The following is a 21,646-nucleotide window of genomic DNA, read 5'->3' as shown; positions in this document are numbered from 1 at the left end:
AGCAGCTGCCCCCCCAGCACCCACAGGCTGTGGGAGGACTGGGTGGGTGAAGCCACTCTCGCTCCTGGTTCATCTCTTTGGAGCTTCTGGATTTAGAAGACAAAACCACAGTATTAACCATTTAAATGAAAACCTCGGGGTGCTGCAACCAGCGAGCTCATTTCTGCTCCAATATCAAAATAGAACAACATTTATTTATGTTGCATTGAGAAAAACAACTTAGGGGAGAGCAATATGGAAAATATATTATTATTATTATTATTATTATTATTATTATTACTATGTTATACGATACTTCAAAACATTGTCAAGATACAAGATACCCATCACAATATTTGGTTTTTCTGTGATTGAATAAGTTGGAACAGACAAAATAGAACCCGTAAAGCCACATAAACAAGCTATAATAAGAACAATAATAATAAACTTACAACTACAATTTTATGCAGTATTTTACAAACTGCACTAAATCCAGTTATCCACGGTCAACTCAAAAAAGCATTTTGTGACATTACTATTATTATTATTATTTTTATTATTATTATTATTATCATTATTATTATTGTGTTATATGATTCTTCAAGACATTGCCCTGATAGAAGATACACACTGACATACGTACCGTTCTCAGTTCAAAGTCTGCTCCAAAATATCTGCTCTGGTTTCGGAAACGCGTCTCTTCAGCACTCAGGTGAGTAAAGAAGTGTCGCCTGCAGTAGAATCAGAACTGTGACGTCGGAATGAAGCCTTCCATTGCCATGGTAACTGTAGAGTCAAGCTTTAGTGATGTCATACCCCTAATTATGACATCACTTAGCCATGATAACATATGTGTGTGTGTGTATGTATATATATATATATATATATATATATATATATATATATATATATATACATACACATATACATATACATATATATGTGTATATATATATATATATATATATATATATATATATATACATAATGTGTATAGTTATATAGATTTAGTAATAAACACTCAGCAGACAAAACACAAGGATGAGAATAATCCAAAAAGTAGACACAAGTAGCACAAGTGGACCGATGCAGAGCAAGTTTATGAGGAGTCTGCCCTCTTCCTATTTCCCTGTTATATCAAAAACAGGACTGCAAAACAGCAGAGGGCGCCCGCGAGCGTGTCCTATGAATGGGGCGAATGGAGCTAAACAACTAAAACTGAAAAGTTAAAATAGTTTCTATTCACTCGCCCAGAACGTTTCTTTAATTTTATGAAGCAGAGGGATGTTTTTCACTAAAAATGCAAAGAAAATTCACCTGTATGTTTCCTTTTTTCTACAGCAAACGGGTTTTGGGCCTCAGGACGTTAGCATTACTGCTACAGAGTGTTGATTGGTTGCTCATTGGCTGCTGGCATTCACTGACGTCATGAGGTGCTGTTTTAAACTCCTATAACTTGAGTTTAAAAAGCTCTCAAAAATACAGCAGCAGTGTTAATTGATGTGATATTTTATGCTGTTCTGTGTTCAGGATGTAAATGCATTCTTTTATCTTTAATCACTTTGATGATTGCTAATGATTACTAATATTAATGCCACTGTCCCCACTTTGCTTCAGTACTATATATATATAAAAGTGCTTGATGAAGAGAAACACTGTTGTTAGTCCATCTAGTGGTGAAACTATGCACCTGCACAGCCTTCAGTGCTTTTAGATTAGAGGAGCCATTTAAAGTCTGACCTGAAATCAAAATGGACCTTTTTTATATCTTCTTAGTTTATGTTCCTGGTTATATTAAGTAAACGTCCATGAAAATGTACTGACTTTTGATCCATCACTGTGCACCAGCTGGTGGAAAAATACTGTCACTCAGCTAGCCCAGAGACACTGGCGCCATCAAGGGGGGGCTGAAGGGGTCACGGCTGCCCTTAACCAATCGCTGGGCCCCCAGTGGCCCACCTGGCAAACAAACCTCCTGCCCCACCACACCCCATCATACTTTCACTAGTTATGATTCTGACTATCCGCAATGATGGATTCGGCAGTGTAAATAAACAGGAACAGCATCTTCACACTAATCATGAGTTACTTTTTTTTCCATTTTGAGTGAAAATTAGCACAGGGCTACATCAGAAACAGCTCAATGAGCGAATTCAGACAGTTAAACAGTCTGTAATTAGACCTAGAGGCTCTGCGTCGACAGGGGGCGCTGTTAATCCAAACCTGAGGAGACTTTAACATATACACTAAACCTGTTGGTAATTTGAATTGTAATATTTTAAGTATATAAATGTTCCCTTTATTTCATTCTGTAAGCTGCAGTTTTACAGGAAAAGCTAATTTAAAAATTCTAAAGCCGAACACAGAGATTATTAGAGCAGCCTGTTAGCCTGTTAGTTAGCTAGTTAGCCTAGCGATCTGCCTGGATCAGCTAGTTCACCAAAACCGTGTTCTTACCTGGATTGTATTCAGTCCGTCTTCAGCTGTTTAGCTACATCATTTAAACACAGTTTGTAACTGTAAAACGTGCATTAGTGAGATCCGCTGCTGTTTATTTACTTCTGTTTCAGTGATGCACACAAAAGCTACATGAGTGCTAATAGCGCCCCCTTGTGGGCAGAATCGTTAACCATAAGTGAGTGAGTTCTAACTAATTCCATATAAGTTGCTATATTTTATATTATATGGGGGATATAGTTTAGTCAGAGAGAGAAAGAGAGAGCGAGAGAGAGAGAGAGAGAGAAAGAGAGAGAGAGAGAGAGAGAGAGAGAGAGAGAGAGAGAGAGAGAGAGAGATAATCCACCAAGATTGGACGTTTAAATGTCCCTGAAAGAAGTTTAAATCTGAGTTTAAAGTAACGGTGCAACCGGAAATCTAGATTTACTCTGAAAGTAATCCAGGTTTATGGGTGAGCCGCACCAACAGGGATAAAGCTGAAACTTGTATTAAATCACACTTTATTAATTATGCTACAACAAACTTTCAACCTAGTTTAATAATAATCAGGATTACATTTAAACCACCATTTTAATCCTGGATTAATAACTAATAACAAATCGTTTAAACATCTGAATTCACTCTTTGTCTGTGAGAGCTGTTTCTGACGTAGCCCTGTGAGTAACTCATGGGCAATGATTAGTGTGGAGGCCGATGCTGTTCCTGTTTATTTACACTGCTGAATCCATCATGGCGGGACAGTCAGAATTAATGGCTGGTTAATATTTTAATCACACATTAAGGCTGCAATCAAAGATTTTTTAATCCATGTTTAAAATTAAGTGGTGCAACACAAATAATGTAATCCTGATTATTTTAAACTAGGTTTGAAATTTGGTGCAGCATGATTAATAGATGAACCTTGATTTCATCCAAGTTAAATGAATAATTTCCCAGATAGCAGAAAATCACAGTGTTAAATCAATATTGAAGTGTCAACGTTAACTTCATTAACATTCTAATCTGATGTTGATTCTGAATCACTTTTGCACCCTGAATTAATACTGAAATAACACTGAAGGTTTAACTGAAATTCAACAGAACATCAGTCATTTTTCAGCCTTTAGAAAATCAAAGCCATCCTGCTTTATATAAAGCAATGATTATAAAAAGTGTTGAATGTGCCAAAAATATCCAGCCAACAGGGTCCTGTGACCACTGATGAAGGACTAGAGGATGACCAACACAAACCGTCCGGCAACAGATGAGCTACTGTCTCTGATTTTACATCTACAAGGTGGACCAACAAGGTAGGAGTGTCTAATAGAGTGGACAGTGAGTGGACACAGTGTTTAAAAACTCCAGGAGCACTGCTGTGTCTGATCCACTCACACCAGCACAACATACACTAACACACCACCACCACGTGTTACTGCAGTGCTGAGAATGATCCACCACCCAAATAGTACCTGCTCTGTGGTGGTCCTCTGGGGGTCCTGACCATTGAAGAACAGGGTAAAAGGGGGCTAACAAAGTATGCAGAGAAACAGATGGACTACAGTCTGTAACTGTAGAACTACAAAGTGCTCCTATATAGTAAGTGGAGCTGATAAAATGGACAACGAGCGTAGAAACAAGGAGGTGGTCATAATGTTAGGACTGATGAGTGTACATGTAGTGTAGTTAATGTAGCATTTTTTTTCAAGCATATAACTATATATATATATATATATATATATATATATATATATATATATACATAAACAAGTATATCAATAGGATGCATAACAGCCTTCACATCGCAGAATAAACAAAATAAATATATTTGGTGAATGGAGGAACAGCAAAGTAAGAATTTCACTGTACAGTACAGTACAGTACACTGTACTGCCTGTTTCTGCTGCGCATTCGACAATAAAACTCTTGAATCTTGTCTCGGCTCTTCTTTCGTCCTCCGTCAGGGGGCGCATTGACTTCAAGCGAGCTCACTATAGTAGACCCGATATGCGCCTGATGTGGACTGAGAACATTTTAAAAAGTCTTTTTATTTTTATTATTTTTATATAAGAAAGATAATCTGTTGGGCAGCGATATATATGTATATCTATACTCCAGATACGCGTTTTCCCCAACATATTTCTATCCTTGTTTTTAACATTTTTATTTTTTCCTTTTTTTGTACTACGTCACCAAGGCCCCCAAAACAAGCAGCGAAATTTGAAAAATTGAAAACAAAGTGCGGTTAGCCTGTCAGACGCGGAGCATGGAGGAGCCGCCGGCGGATTACTGACTGTTCTGAGGGAGAAAACGGAGAACGGACGCCGTCAGGGAGCTAATGGTGCTGTTACTGATCGTATTGTGCGGTTATGAGCGGTTTGGAGGAGTTTGGTCTGTGTGTTTTGGCAGAAATCCGCCTCGCCGGTGTAACGGAAACGTAGCTCTGCCGGAATGCAGCCCGAGGTTTGAGTTCGTTCAGCAGCTGCGTTAGTTCCTTAAAACAGACTCCAAATACCTGACTAGTCAAGGCAGTCCAGGGCGATGGAGGCTCCGGAGAAGCCCGTGGCCGCGGTGGAAGTGCCCAAGCCGCCCACCATCGACGACTTCGAGGTGGTGAAGCCCATCAGCCGCGGCGCCTTCGGTAAAGTGTTCCTGGCGAGGAAGAAGAGCCACTCCAAACTGTACGCCGTGAAGGTAAGGTAACCGTACTGATATATATGTGTATATATATATATGTATATATATATATATATATATATATATATATATATATATAATAAAACATAATAATATAATATGGCATAAATATCGCGCAGATTAACGAGGCAATACTCTTATTGTGATTTAGTTAGGTCTGTCTGAGCCCTTCACACCTAACGCTCCTGTTATCCTTACATTTACTAACATCTTTTATCCGTGGGGTCAGTTTGACCCCAGCAATTTAACCCTTCGGGGAACAAAGAGTCCGGTGGGAGTTTCCCTCTCATGTCTTATGAGCTACCAGTGGTTCCTGTGCTACTACAGGTGTGGCTGTGTTAGGTTTGGGCCCTAAACCAGAGGGAAGCTTCTTTTTTTGAAGATTATAAAATTGTATGTTTTAGTGACAACAGTATCACCCAGAACAGCCAAAACAGATGTGTGTCAGATGTTGATATTTCATATGTTTTATACAGCTAAAACAGCCTGGGGTCAGACTGACCTCAAAGATAGTAGGAGGGTTGAAAAAGTGGTTCTTTAGTAAAGGCAGTGATTCTATTTAGAACCATGAGCTCTGTGTAGAACCTTTTCCTGCGTCAGTGGTACTGTGCATGGTGAAATGGTTTTTCAGATCGATTGAGAATGTATTGTATAGACATACATATAGAACCTTTTTTGAAAATGGTTCTATATAGTTGTTGAGCTGTTTGCTTCCTTGCCCAAAGCCCCGACATATGATGGTTTTTAAAATCTAAACTATTCTGTGCTGTGGTTTTGTTCTAATTATTGACTTAATCACTTACAGAAATAAACAAAAATAAAATGAACAAAAAATAGAAAGGGTATTCAATCAAAAATAAAAGAAAGTAGAATAAAAGACTTCAGCCGCTGAGTTCTTGTGGAAGGGAGAAAAAGGCTTCTTTATTTTAGCATCAGGGTCTCGAAAGACCCCAACTGTGCAAATACAGTGTTCTAAACAACATATCCCCCCTCCTTACTTCTCACATTTTGATATTAGCTCATTCTCTAATAGGTGCATCTCTTTGTCCATCAGTTTGGCCATCGCATGATGAGCTCACTCCTCAAAACTGGCTTCAACAGGTTTTTTACCAGCCTGCTCTACCTTTTAGGGTCAACTTGCCCCTCTCTTCACTGGGTCAGTAGGTACACACAGGCCTCTCTGTGAACCCAGAGGCTTTCCAGTGTCTAGAATCTCCTATGCAGACAGTCTAAGGCCGACCCTTTGTGAAAGAATTAATATTCTCTGTTAGGCAATACTACCTATTTGGTTATTGATTACAACATCTAATCTGTTTGATTACTGATTAAGGGAATATTTATTCAAAATCTCCGTCAGTAGCACCAAAGACGGTTCTGCTATTGTCATGATGTCAAGCTTGTAACAATAGAAACACTCTTTTTGGTGCTATATAGAACCATTTTCAAAAAGGTTCTATGTAGAACCATGTACAACACATTCTCTGCCAATCTGAAGGACAATTTCACTGTGCAAAGAATCATTTAATCATGTAAATGGTTTTTCGAGTGTTTATGATTTTATAAAAAACCCTGATTCCATAAAGAACCCTTGAAGAACCATCTTTTAAAACAATTTTAAACATACTTTTAAACATTTTTTTCAGTTTTCTGTTTTTTTGTTCTTGGCATTTTTTTTACCCCTAATTCTCATTACCAACACATTGTCCACATATCTGTTTATCGTTACTGATTTTGATATTTTTTTGCTTTTCTAATTAGTTTTTCAGTATTTACCTTGTAAACTCTCAAAGTGAATGAAAATAACATGTTAGGTTATGTTACACCAGTGCAAAGAAACTAAATGGCTTTCAGTGTGTTGCAGTAATGAGAGAAAAATTGTGAAATGCTAGTCTTGCAACAGTATACAGATTTGAAAAGTTGTGAGGGGAAAAAAAAAACATTATTTGCACATGTATCTACAAATCTTACTGTGTTACAGTAATGAGAAGTTGGTCACTTCTTGATTATTTTTAATTATTCAAGCAGGTGTCATTATTTGTATATCCAAAAAAGAAAACCTTGCACTTTAGTCATTTTAATTTTTTAAAAGTTGCAGTACGATATGATCTCAGTTTGTAAGGCAGTGATTCAATATTTTCACAGTATTTCACAGCACTGTTATTTGAGTCCTCTTCAGGCGTTTATGATCGATATGACTCGTACATGCAGCAACCAGAATTGTATATTAAGGTTCAGTTCAGTTTATGACTAAACATTATTTACATAAACATTTATCGATCTCTGCATGAATGAATATTCTCAGGTAATCACCCTAAACCTTCAACTTTGACTTCAGAACAATGAGAGGAAAGAAAAGAAGAATATTTTCATTGCACAGTGCCCCAAAAATCAGTCAGTCAATCAGTGTAATTTTTTTATGTGCAGCCTTTTGATTTAATGCATTGAAGAGACTGGATGAGTTGTTACATTCCTAATAGTGTTTATTGAGCTTGACATCACTTTGTCAGTTGAAAGCTGAATGTTTCTGCTGAGTGTTTGCAGTTATTGTAATGAATATTACAGTATTGAACGCTGTATTTACAGTAATTATGTTTTGTCTATGTTGTATAGTCTTAATTACTAGCAGTCTTTTCATATAAAAAGTGCTCCACAATCCTGGCTAGCTTAATGTGTTTGTGTTGGTTTTGTAATCATTCCCAAGGTGGTGAAGAAGTCAGACATGGTGGACAAGAACATGAGTGATCAGATGCGGGCGGAGAGAGATGCGCTGGCCCTCAGCAAAAGCCCTTTCATTGTACACTTGTTTTACTCTCTTCAGACAGCAGCCAAGGTGTATTTGGTGGGTAGAAACTAATCCTGCAATTATTGTCATTAATTGATGTCTTTTTATTTGAGTTTCTGAATTCTAGACCGTGAACTGATGACCTTTGCGGCGTTTATTTTTATTTTTTAGGTGATGGAGTACCTGATTGGTGGCGATGTGAAGTCACTGCTGCACATCTATGGCTACTTTGATGAGGACATGTCATTAAAATACATTTCAGAAGTAGCGCTAGCTTTGGATTATCTCCACCGACATGGAATCATCCACAGGTACATATTCCTTACTATAAGAAACTACTGTTATGTTTATTGTTATTAAGTGCCATCAAGTCGATTCCAGTTCCTGGTGACCAGTGGTGTTTTTCTAGAATATCTTGTCTTCTGTTTGGGTCTTTAGGCTTCTTAGTCATGAGTTCTCTAATTGTCTTCATCTGTCTTGTTGCTGATTGTCCTCTTCCTCTTTTACCTTAAGCATAATTTTCTTTTTCAATGAATTGGTTCTCTTCTGTGTCCAAATAGGAGCTTCAAATTAGTTGTCTTGGCTTTGACTGAGATGTGAAGCTTAAGGTGGTCAAAGATCCAAATTTTTACCTTCCAAGGTACTCTCAAAAGTTTTCACCAAAACCGGATTTCAGGTTTTTTTTTGGTGTCCTTTTTTTGTCCATAAAGAACCACAGAAAAGACTACAGCCTGGGCAATTCTGACCTTTTTTTATAGGGACAAACTTTTGATGATGTTCCAGCTCCTTTATTAGTGATGGCATATCTGTATTGATGGTTGTCAGGCTGATGTCAGCAGAATATGCTGGATGGGAAATCGGAGGCAAAAAAAGAAAAATAATGAATGTGATTTCATCTTGTAACAAATCTATCCTGAAATAGCACTCATTCACACTGTGTGATGTAATTCTTCCTGTGGGGTAGCAGAATATTTAAGTAGTTTGAGTATAGTAGCCACCTGTCCAGGGTGTCTCCTGCCTTTCGCCCAATGACAGCTGGGATAAGGCTCCAGCACCCACCGCGACCCAGAAGGATAAGCGGTTTAGATGATGTGTGTGAGTGTGTGAGAGTATAGTAGCCTACTTTTAAATGACCATCTAATGTGAAATGCTTTAATTAAAAATTGACCGATACTTGAGGTTTTTGTTTTAGCATTGGTTTTGGATAAGAAAAAGTGGAATTGTGCCATCTCTGTCCTTTGTCCCTTTTTCTGCTGAGAGCCAGTCTGCGTATTGCTGGATCCTTTGTTGTTAATAATTGATCCAGGCAGGCTAAAACTATCCACCACTTCTACATCTTCGCCATCATTCATTCTGACAGTAAACAAAAATGTTCATCTTTCTTCTTTCTCAGGGATCTCAAACCTGACAACATGCTTATCTCCAATGAAGGCCACATTAAGCTGACTGATTTCGGCCTCTCCAAAGTGAAACTTGACAGAGGTATGGTGGCCTGTAAAGCTGAGTCATCATAAAATCTTTCATACTTCAGTCTATTAATCTGTAGTCTGCAAATTTGTGCAGTCTTACTGTTCTTATTTTCATTTTGTACCTTCAAGCTTTGGCTAATGGAAATGTTTGTTTTTATCCTCTCTAGAACTGAATCTTATGGACATATTGACCACACCGTCTTTGGCAAAACCAAAGAAAGATTATTTCAGAACGCCTGGTCAAGTTTTGTCCTTGATAAGTTCCCTTGGTCTTGTGAGTATAATAAGATGTTTGAAAATGCACAGTATGCTTACAAATTCATGTGGGTGTCTGTTTTGTCAGAAAGTCAACTGAAGCATCAGACACAGTAAATTCTCTTTGTGTTGCTATTTCTTCTAAATAAAAGAATACTCCAGTGTTAGAAGGCAAGCGTCACAGCAGCGCCTCAGCCGTGGCCAGCCCTGTGTCCTGTGGGAAAGCAGAGCAGAGAAAGAGTTTGCTGTGTTCTCCTCTGCTGGCCAGACGAAGGGACCACCTGCGTTCTCCTATGTGTCCCACACGAGCCCTTGGTATTTCACTGTTTTCAATAAGATCGATGTGTTGTTTTAGCTCTGACCTGTTGGACTGCATTTAAGGGTGGGAGATATGACAAAAGTATAACATCATGAAACACAAGTGTCAAACCCGATACTGGTATCAATATCGATGCATCCCTACTCCAAAACAAAAAAGTGTTATGTGACATTGGCTGTGTTTACATGCAAATATTTTTGCCAATCCGATTGAATAGATTCTGATTACAGATTAAGACTGAGGTGTTTATATTCTCACTCTACTCAACAATCTGACGAAAATCTCAGTTTACATGCTCACTACAAATAATCAGATCCAAAATTGCATGCGTAGAGAACCACTCAGTGTAGACATTACCATGACAACGAGCATCCAGTGAGTCCAGTCAGAGTGAGACGAGCAGCAGTGAGCAGTGCTTGTGTATCTAATTACTTTAAAATGATGTCAGACTCAGGAAAACGTCCTTCACATGTCCTTATTAAAGAAGGCAGAGAGGAAGACGTCGTGTTCTGAGACACATAAGCTGGACGTCCGTCCCACTGCCGTCTTTTAAAGATCAGAGCATAAACTTCGTCTCCTCCGCAGACCAGTTTCTGCTCCGCCATGTTGAACGGTATAAACTTGAACGTACTTAAACTTTCCAATTGGGAATGTAATCAGATACAGGCGTTTACATGGATATTATTCTTCTATTTAACGGATTATTTACAGGATTACCCATCTCGCTCAATCGGATAGAAACTGTATTCCGAACGGCCTCAATTGGACTAGTCTATTCTGATTGAGGTGTATACATGGACGTATTCTATTCCGATTGAGCTATTAGTCGGATTATTAATGGATTATTAGGCTGCGTGTAAACATGGCTTTTGTCACATTGCCCACCCTTAATCACATGCAGAGAAGCCTTGATCAATTCAGGTATTCGCTGATTTATTAGTTTCATTTTTATTAGCTGAGTATTTTTTCTCTTTCAGGAGCTAACAGTGTCTTTAGCCCTGGTGTAGTGGCTAAAAGCCTGACGCCAAGGCTGTTGAAGGCCAGGAAGAGGTTTGAGTCCTTAAGTGTTGGCAGTGCTCACTCTTCTCTCCTGCTGTCTGCCACTGACTCTGAGAGCTGCATCAGCCCACTGTGGGAAGATGAGCAGGTAAAAAGTCTTACATATAGTTAGGTAGACCAAGGAACTCAAACAATAAGTGCAAAAATAATGTAATAAGTGCAGTTATGCTCTATAATAACTCTTTTACTCTGTTCAGAAAACGTTTTCCTTCACAATGAATGATTAGTTGCCAGTTTTCATGATGATAATGCACAGTTTTAGAGTTTCATTTTATTTTTTAAACAAATTTCTAAGGCTAGAAGTATTTTGTAATGTTTGAAAGGCTATGCATGGTTTGTTTTTCAGTTAAGCACATGTTTATTATTTGGCATGATTACTAGATATATTTTCTAATAATCAGTAGATTACTCAATTACTAATATTATGTATCATATCAGTCCTAAGTTAAATGAACAGATGAATGCCCCCAGCTTTTGGTAATTGCTAGCTGTGTTAGCATTATTTGGCTGCTATGTTTCATTAAATAGAATGCTTGACTTTGTGTTTTGGGCAGGTTTGTAACAAAATAGGATTTAAAACAAGGTTATGCATAAGTGTAGACAGGATGTTGCCATTGGACAACTGTGCCTGTTGATACTAATAAGGACAATGTTGTGCTTTTGTAGAAATTAGAAGGCAATGAGAACGTCCCGCCTCCACATGGAAAGGATGTAGTTGACCGAGCTGGACAAAAACACCCTGTGACTGTTTCTGAGGGAAAAATGAGAAGTGAAATACGGACGCCTGGAAACGAGACTCCACTGACACCACTCCACAACTTAAACTCAAGGTCACGGTCTCTTAATAAAGTCATTGTGGACATGAAGAACGTAAAGCCAGATACTTCAGCAGGAAAGAGGCTCCACTTCACTGAAGCTGATATCTGCCTTTCTCCCAGCAATAAGACTCCTCTTAAACAGTCATTTGAGAGCAGCCTTACAAAACTTGAGACGGGTTTCGTCTGCACTAGCCAATCACTGGAGAAAGTGTCTGCTCAAAAGCCGAGCTCTTCAGTTAAACGAGGGTTTGCATTGGTGGACAAGAGCCCTGAGCAAGCTGAGATCCAAGCCAAGAAGAGTGACGTTGAGTACAGGAGATGTTTTCCAATTCCAGAGAATGATGCAAGAGGCCATACAGGTCTGACAGGGATTTTCTCTGCTGTTGGGTTGGGTAGTGAAGGAGCAATGTGGAAAGCCTCAGATCAGAGAGCCAGGGGCCCCAAACAGTCCAGCCCTGCTAATGTGGCCAAGAATCTTTTGTGTGAGCTGGAAGAGCCAGGAGAAAATGGCGGTGCTGTGGCCAGCTCCAGCTTCACGTCTTCTCCTGAAGTTAACCTGAGTAGAAGCCTTAGCCTAGATTCAGACAGTTCAGTCCACGAAATGTCTGTGATTACAAACACACCTCCTCCAAAAAACTGTCCAAGAGGTGCTCTCTTGCCTTCATTCCAGGAGCTGGATGAAAATGAGATATCTGCTGTGGTTCCACCGCAGACAGAATACTCTGACACACCGAAGCAGCATGATGCGCACCATCAGAAGAGTGAATCGGATTGCTCCGTCTTGGACCATCACGTTCGGTCCAGCAGCCTGGTCAAATCACCTTCCTTCCTCAAACCTAGGAATGTGGTGGCCTTCAGAAGCTACTGCAGCTCCATTAACCGATCCAACATGTCCTGCAGCTCTCGTCTCAGTATTGCCTCCATGGAAGCAATGGACATGTCAGCCTCATCCTCCTTCCACAGTGCTCCAACTGCTGTGACCCCCGTGCAGAAGAAAAGGTCTAGCCTCAACAGCTCACTGTACCAGGTAGGTCATCAGAAAAAAAGTTAGTTTCAGGGAAAGAAAGCAACAACTGAATGCTAGTAAAACTCAATCATTTAAGTATGCATAGCAGACACATTAAAGGCCATTCAGACAGCTGGGACATGAACTCTTAGAGCAACTTTACTAGTGTTTCAGGTTCTTTGACCTTCTAAAGTTGGTGGCATGACTTTAGATACTAGTCAAACTTTAGATGCTAGCCCCTTTTTGCTTGCTCACCTACGAAGACTAAAATTGTTTTGTAAATCATACAAATTTACACTGAAAAACACTATGTGGACAAAAGTATTGGGACACCTACATATTACATCTACAGGAGCTTTTATGATGTTCCATTCGAAATCCAAAGACATTAATATGGAATTGCCCCCCTTGCAGTTATAACAGTTCTTCCCCAAACATGGTATATAGCATATAATTGTCCAAAATGTCTTGTTCTGCTGAAGCATTAAGATTTCCCTTCACTGGAACTAAGGGTTCTAGGCCAACTCCTGAAAAACAACCCCATAGCATTATCCCTCCTCCACCACAGTTTACAGTTGGCACAGCACAGTGCAGTCAGGCAGGTAATGTTCTTCTGGCATTCACCAAACCCAGACTCGTCCATCAGACCGCCAGATAGAGAAGCATGATTCCACTGCTCCAGAGTCCAGTGGCGGCGTGCTTTACGCCATTCCGTTCAACGCTTGGCATTGTGGTTAGTGATGTTAGGTTTGCATGTAGCTGCTCGGCCATGGAAACCCTGCCATGAAGCTCCTGGTGCACATTTTTTGTGCTGATGTTGATGCCAGAGGAGGTTTGGAACTCTGCAGTTATTGAGTCAGCAGAGAGTTGGTGACTTTTATGCACTAGGCGCCTCAGCACTCAGGGACTCGCTCTGTAACTTTACGTGGTCTGACAGTTCGTGGCGGAGTTGCTGTGGTTCCTAAATGCTTCCACATTTCAATAATACCACTCAAGGTTGATCGAGGAGAATCTAGGAAGGAAAAAAAAATAGCAAACTGTTGCAACTGTGGCATCCTATTACAGCACCACACTCGTTTACAGCTCTTTAGAACGACCCATTTCTGTCACAAATGTTTGTAAAGGCAAACTGCATGGCTAGGTGCTTGATTTTGTACATCTGTGTCGATGAGACTGAATGAAACACCTGAATTCAATAATTAAAAGGTGTGTCCCAATACTTTTGTCCACATAGTGTATATTCCTTTAAAGTTACTGAAGTAAAGTTATGGATGGTTCAACTGTGGGGCCTCCAAAACAAGTGGAAATTGCATTTTATGTTTTTAGATTTTAGCCTTGCCTTGTTTAAAATGTGAAGGAATCCTAATGCCCTGCTTTTCTTTAAACTCCTTGCTGTTTCTTTTTCTGGTTTGTTTGTTTTCTTTTATGATTTTTTTTTTCTTCTTTGTTTTATAAATCAGACTCCACAGCCTATGGTTTTGTCCCACACCCCTTATCGAACACCCAAGAGTGTCCGTAGAGGTCCAGGTCCAGTGGAGGGGGCTCCCATCCTAGGCACCCCTGACTACTTGGCCCCAGAACTTTTAGTGGGCAAACATCATGGTAAGAGGAGATTGGATTATAACTAGGATAAATTTACTGCACATCTTACTGCAAATCTTTTATAAGATGCAAAACTAAACTAACTTTTGATCTTTTCATACACTTCATATGCAGCTCAGTTTGTTTTGTGTACTCAAATGATTGATTGCCATGTGCACTGAATGGCTTCTTTATTGGACCTTATGTTTTAGTTGCAGGAACACTTGAGCGCGGTGAGTACATTGGAAACTTGTGCGGAGTGCTGAATTTGTGCTCAGTGTGTTGGTGCATGAGCAAGCGGCTTCTCTGTAAAGGAATACTTCATCCAAACATGCCTACAGAGCTAATAATGAATGAAAGATAGCCAGCATTGCCTAATGCCAATGGGTCCCTGCTAACATTCACACATTATTAGCCACACAAGGTTTGGTTGAAGTGTCCTTTTTAATGACATTTATCAAAGGAAATGGCTGACTAATTTCAGTAATATTGATGGACAATCACTTCCATGATTGGCTGCGCTTGACTTGCCATTCTTACTGCTTCAGTGATGCTCTTTGAACTTGGGAATTCTGGGACATTCCACTGGAAAATTGGCAGAAACTTCCAAGCTGGTCCTAAAAGGATCCCTAGTTGGCTTTGTTCTGTTCCAGCTCTTAACACATCTGGCCTGTAGAGTGGCGATTACCTGGCGCTGGTGTGTTAGGAGGTGAAGTAGATGAAAAATTCAGACTGGTTGTGGGTCCTTTTGGAACAGACTGGGACAGTCTGTGCTATAAGGGGGTTATATTTACATTGGTGGTGTTGCAACCATTATTGGTGATGGAACCAGAGTAATGATTCATTAGCAGCAACTGGTGTTTATTTCTTATCAGAGGAAAACAATATTAGACTTCTTAGTATGGCATCTATCCAAGAAGACAGGACCCAAGTTTGATTCTTATTAATAGCTCATCCATTCATGACTGGGAGGGCATAGTTAGGGGCTTGGTTCTTCTCTAGCTGTCCACGGGGGAATCCCAGATAGTGGGGGACGTTTTTAAAATAAATACATTTATTGCAGGACTAGGCTCAGCTTTAGTCCAGAAAAACGTTAGAATTCTGTACTTCAGTCTGTGATTTTGAATTATTTATTATTATTTGAATGATTATTTATATTTCCCTGCTTTAGACCTTCATTGATGAAAACATCTAAAAACAAATGATTAAAATTCCATAACTAATGTAAAAATAATTTGAAATTGTCCCAAATTTTACGCTATGCTTATAATGTCAATGCTTTTCCCTCCACAATTATTAACTTTAACCTCCCCCTGCTCTCACAGCTGTAGAGTAGGTTTGTGATCACAGTCTAACATTTTTGAGTATATTGTTGAAAAGTTGATAAGACAGTAATGATGTTTTTTCCCCCCCCATCTTAGATTTCATGGTGGACTGGTGGGCGCTGGGTGTCTGCCTCTTCGAGTTCCTCACTGGAGTACCGCCGTTCAACGATGAAACTCCTCAACTTGTGTTCCAGAACATTCTCAACCGAGGTGATTCACTCCCTTATAACAAAACAATATAAGTGGATATACGCTACAGTCAAAGTACTACAGTACAGTTTAGAATCACTGTTTTCATTCATTTAAAACCAAGAGTCTTTTGTTACAGGCACATGTATAAAATTGTACTAATAAGATGCTTCTACTAGGGATAAAGGATTTGGGAACAATATTTAATTGTGATTTTACTGACCAGTATTTTTATTTAATATAAAATGAGGTACTGGCCTGTTATTTTGGCCAAGACGACCAGAAAATCCATTTTTTTGGCTTGAGGCTTCACTGCCAGTTAGTTGTAGTTGTGTTGTCATGTACACAGCACTTAGGTGTTTGGTCTAACTCATACATAGGTGGTTCATAAGCTCTGATATTAGGTTAGATTTCCCCACTTAAAAGACTGTGTGGATAATACAGGTTTTAAATGAAACAGCAATTTGGCTCTTTCAAATTGCAATTTCAATATAAAATGACCAATTTTTAAGCCCTAGTTACTACTCCATAAATTTGTAATGGGTTATAAAAACAGTAACTCCAAAATGATGAACAGAGTTATAGAAGATTCTGAAATGACAGAGAAATCTGTAAAACAGAAGAAATTACAATAAAATGAACAGTGAGAATGCTTTGTATTTTAAAAGTGGTGATGAAATGATGAAATCTTAAGGCAGATAATTTATCATGAAATTACCATAAATAAATAATTAATTACTGTAAATTATGTATTGTTTAGTAATGTCTGTACTAAAGTAATGTCATTTAGTAATGTCTTTAGTAATAATATTGTAACATGTATCTTCTGGTGTTTCAGTCTAATCTGTCAATGTTTTTAATTGAATAAAATAACATCATAACAAGTGATTCCAAACTTTTGAATGGTCGCGTATAACGATATCATGATGATGTATGTATTTATAGAACACTGACTCATCCTTCATTTGCATTATACACCCAGTTTCTGTTTCACTTTCAAGATTGCTGGTTATGCATTTCGAGGTGACAGTTGTGATACATTATGACACTTCTGAACTTCTGACAATGCAGATATACCATGGCCTGATGGAGAAGAGGAATTGCCCCACAGTGCGAGAAATGCCATAGAGATTCTCCTTACTACAGATGTAAACAAACGGGCTGGCCTGAAAGGTGAGGACAGTGTCAAAGAAATGCCAATAAAATAGTAATAGTTATTTGAAGGATATCACAGCATTGCCTCCTTCAGTCATTTGTTTTCAGAGAATTAAAAATAGTTTCCTACCATTGTTAAATGAGGCCCCAGGAATGTTTAAAAACAGGGCCTTTGTGATGCTTACCATTTAAAGCTATTAAATAGCTCATTTTTTTGTCCTTTGCATTTATTTGCTACAGTCAGTTATCTGCTACTATTAGTTTCAGTGCAACTAATTTCAGTTTTACTTTCTTAATAAAGCCCTTTTTGTAGGGTGATTCAAAAAGATTCATCCTATTTCAAAGCGCCATATTTTTACAACCGTGAGGCGCCTAGGAACCAATCACAACCCGATTGAAAGAGGAGGTCATAGAGTTACAGAGTGTCAGTATGACAGTGAACCTCCAACAACTCATTGGTCGTTGGTACCAACAGTTCCAAGAAAAAAGTCACTAGCATCACCAGATTTCACGCCGTGTGACTTTTTTTTTTTGCGGGGGTACGTTAAGGATTCTGTTTATGTGCCACTCCCAACAACACTGGATGATCTCCGAAATCGCACTGAAAGAGCCGTGAGTGCAGCGACACCCGACATGCTCAATCGAGTATGGGATTAATTTGACTATGGCATTGATGTTGTCTGTACAGCTGGAGGAGGTTCATATTGAGACCTTGTAAAATTACATAATAAACTTAATGCACACTTAAACAATTGTTCATGATGGACAATTTTCAGATTGGCAAAGATTTAAACTTTCACAAACTCTGCAAATCATTTTATGCAGCTTCAAGGCTGCTGTGCATCTTGCATAGGTGAAGTCTTTATGTTTAGAAAGTGCTCACATTGCACGTAAATACCATTTTCTTGCCTTCACTCTTTAAATAAGTAAGGTTCCTTTGCTTGGACATATGGCTCTAGAAAACTTCTAATTGGAATAGAACCTTTACATTAGGTAGGGGGTTGTTCAAGGTTCTTCATACTCAAACGTCTCATTTACAAAAACAGTTCTTTAAAGAACCATCAATTGAAAGGTTTGTTGTGTTACCAAAATTGGTTCTTCTATTGCATGCCTCCTAATCACCCTTTTGGCACCTTTATTTTTTTCTTGTTAAGAGTGCTGAAAGCTTAAACATTCGAATATTTGTGAACGTTGTGCTGATTTAACTTTTCGTCTCACCTGGTTTTCCTCCAGAGCTGAAAGAGCATCCATTCTTTGTGGGTTTGGATTGGGACAACCTTCAGAACCAGGCCATGCCCTTCATTCCTCAACCTGACGACGAGACGGATACATCATACTTCGAGGCAAGAAACACTGCCCAACACTTGGCTCTGTCTGGGTTCAGCCTGTAACAGACGCTCACACACTCAGCTCGCTGTTAGCTCACGGTTCAGTGGCACATTGCTTCATTATGGAGATGTGTTAAGGACTACTGATGCAGTAACTACCACCTGTGCAATTGCTTCAGCTGATTTCTATAGCCGTCTTCCTTCAGTGTTTTCTTTTTGTGAGTCTTTGTTAATGTTTTAAAAAGTGTTACTCTTGCTACTTTGGATTACTTACCCAGGAGTCAGTTAATATGACTCAGATCATATAGCAGTATTTAGGTAAAATGGGTAAATATGTAGAGGAATAGAGTTACAGCTTTACTAAAATGACAGGTTTTAAAGGTAGGGGGCTTTAGCACGTACGAAACCATGTATACAGTTGCTTAGTGCTTACCTTGTGTACTTATGCCCACAGTTCAGGATGTGGCAGACAAAATAGGCACTGATTCCAGATCAGCACTCTTAGAGTAATTTGTACATTCGGGAGTGTTGCCGAAATTGGTTAAAATGTTTTTAGTGTACTATTACTATGTATGCAAGCACATGCAAGGAGGGTGAGTACTATACTGTTATAACACTACTATGTGTGCTGTCATCACATTGACATAAATATGACTACTGCTTTTAAATGTCTTCTGTGTAGTGCTACTCATAATATTTTTTTTTTTTACTAATTCCTGCAGAGTATCGTTAATGATCTGTCTGTGCGTTCCTAATAATGTGCACTTTCTATGCAAAAAGAAGTTTTTATCACTACCTTTCAGTGTCATGGATGTAAATAGAACATATGTTTAAATAAAATTCATTTAATATTTCCATTTTGGGGCAGTTAATCTTTCTATACTTCAAAATTGAATCGGGAGTTGTAGAAAAACATTGCACAAAGTTCTGTGCTCAGATGGAAGAAACATGTTTAAACCTTTCAAACATCTGGTGAATGGGGGATATATAGCACAATTGTTTCTGTACCTTTGAAATCCGTGAGAATGGGAATCATCAATGTTGCTTTCGTACTGTGACATATTCCTAAGTAAAACATGGTATCAGGGAGGGTCTCGGAGCTAGCTGAGCGTTTTCTCTCCATGATACAGTCTAAAAAAATAAAGGTGCCAGTGTGATGCCACAGAAGAGCCACTTTTGGTTCTCCAAACATTTCATGAATGGTTCGTTAGTGACCCATTTTTGTAAATGAGATGTGTTGAGAACTAACTTTGATGTGTCCTGAAGTCCACGTCATGTAAAGACTAGGAAGAACCTTTTCAGTTACTATAGAACTTTTACATCAGGTAAGGATTCTTTAAACCTTTTAAAAGCTTCTTCACACTCAGGTCTTTTTCAAAGGTTTGCTTTTTTTTAAATAGAAAGAAAAGGTGTAGGGGACAAAAGTATTATTTCACAGCGATGTAACAACATTCACATGGGGCACAATTGTCCACTTACCCCACAAACAGTTGATCAGCCATGAGGGCTTCACAACACAGAAGCACTGTAGGGTAATGTAGGTAGAGATAAGGAAGTCAGAAAATCAATAGTGTCACATTACAAATTTGAAAGTGTGCCCCCCAAACAGCCCCCCTCGCAGCATGAAGCTGAAGTTAGCTTCTTATTTACATTTTCCATTCCACCCTAAATAGTGCAGTACATTCATTGCTAAAGCACAGTTTGCATATGTCTGCATCAGTTCAGGTTTCTTTGTTCAGTTCTTTGCAGAATGGAACACAACACCTCATTTTCATATGGTTGTCATTATTAGACGTGCAGCTTCAACTCTCTTATAGTAAGCCAGCCTTGGGTATTGCTGTGTTGGCCTGGCAGCTCCAGTTGTAAACTAAAGAATCGAAAAATGTAAGATGGAAACAAAACCATTCAAAGTGGTTTGATGTAAAATGGTTCATTGCAGAGAAACTTTATCAGATTTCTTCTCAGTGGTGGTGATAAAAAAACACGTCTACAGCACAAAATAGCTATTTTATTTACTATCCAAAACCACCAGTGAACACGTGTTGAGTTTCTATATGTAATGTTAATGATGGTAAAAAAGTGGTAAATATAGTGGGGAAAAGTGTTTCTTATGGCTACTGTTTTCCAGCTCTCTTAGAGTAAGTCAGTCTTAGGTATTGCTTTGCTGGCCTGGCAGCTCCAGTTCTAAACTAAAGAAGAAAAACAAGTCTTGGCTGATCGACTGTATTTGGGGAAAGCAGAATATCACGTAAATATGACTCTTCACTGAACTATTCCTTTAATATGATCAGAGACAGGAGCATGTTTAAAGAAGGTCTATTTAGATTTCGGATTAGCTTTAAACCTCTGTAACTCTGGGAACAAAACTCCATTTAAACGCATTTAGGTCTTTAATTTTTAAGAGTGTCGATTCTGGGGGAGTAACGGTGCGGATCGTCACATTGTGATTTTCCATTGTGATAAACCTGACCGTGCTCATTGTACAGAATAGACATTCACCAAAAACCCACCACCACCACCTCTCTCCTGCACTCCTCCTGCCTCCCAGCTCTAATGCCATTAGTTGGCTATATAACAACATGATCATAATCATTTTCTCCATTCAGATTTTGTTCAGAATACCGAATCGTGAACCCAGGATCGTGGATCAAACTGAGTGTATCGTTTGACCCCCAATTCATTCATTCACATTTCATATTATCTAAATTATTTAGATATTTTGCGAATATGCCATAAAACACAAACTCATAACACAATAAGAAGACCAATGTGCTCCAAAAGCTTGTGAAAATTTTATTCGTGCTTCAGGTTAACAATAAGAACGTGCAGATGCTTCTTCGAAAGAGAGAAAGTGGTCATTTCATTAATATAAAGATCGTGTTTCTATTCAAAACAATACTTTTAAACTCATATCCTCTCCCAAGTACTACTCAAAAGAAGTCAGATATCAATTCAATATAGATTTAAATGCTACATTACAGTATGTTACAATTAAAATATCACCTCTCAGCTCTTATATATTATGGTCTGTTTCTAATATACACAGATTATAAGTATCAACAGTATTAACAATTTACACTAAGAGGAAAGAAAACACAAAACTGAGGTTAAAGGATAGGAAAGTCTGAATGCAAACGCATTAATTATTTTCAGTCTAATGCAACAAAAAAACATTAGCGCCTGAATGTATTGATCTCCTGGTATCAGCATCACTAAATCCTGCCTCAAATACACAGTAACTCAGAATGCTT

At 38.7% G+C, this 21,646-nt stretch overlaps 1 protein-coding gene across 2 annotated transcripts; it reads left to right on the top strand.

Moving 5' to 3' along the window:
- The first annotated feature begins 4,436 nt into the window (after positions 1-4,436).
- On the top strand, positions 4,437-19,528 carry mastl (microtubule associated serine/threonine kinase-like). Of its 2 annotated transcripts, XM_036582050.1 has the most exons (13): positions 4,437-5,106; positions 7,811-7,948; positions 8,063-8,202; positions 9,285-9,373; positions 9,528-9,634; positions 9,768-9,930; positions 10,912-11,081; positions 11,660-12,838; positions 14,278-14,419; positions 14,611-14,631; positions 15,820-15,933; positions 16,984-17,085; positions 18,301-19,528. In XM_036582050.1, exons 1-13 carry the CDS (start codon positions 4,954-4,956, stop codon positions 18,456-18,458), a joined length of 2,676 nt encoding a protein of 891 aa, XP_036437943.1. In that variant the 5' UTR covers positions 4,437-4,953; the 3' UTR covers positions 18,459-19,528. The 2 variants fall into 2 exon arrangements, with proteins under 2 accessions (XP_036437943.1, XP_036437955.1); XM_036582062.1 differs by lacking the exon at positions 14,611-14,631.
- The last annotated feature ends 2,118 nt before the right edge of the window (positions 19,529-21,646 follow it).

The sequence above is a fragment of the Colossoma macropomum genome, unplaced genomic scaffold (assembly GCF_904425465.1).
Source record: "Colossoma macropomum unplaced genomic scaffold, Colossoma_macropomum, whole genome shotgun sequence".
NCBI classification, from domain to species: Eukaryota; Metazoa; Chordata; class Actinopteri; order Characiformes; family Serrasalmidae; genus Colossoma; species Colossoma macropomum.
This window is presented reverse-complemented; position numbering and strand designations above follow the sequence as displayed.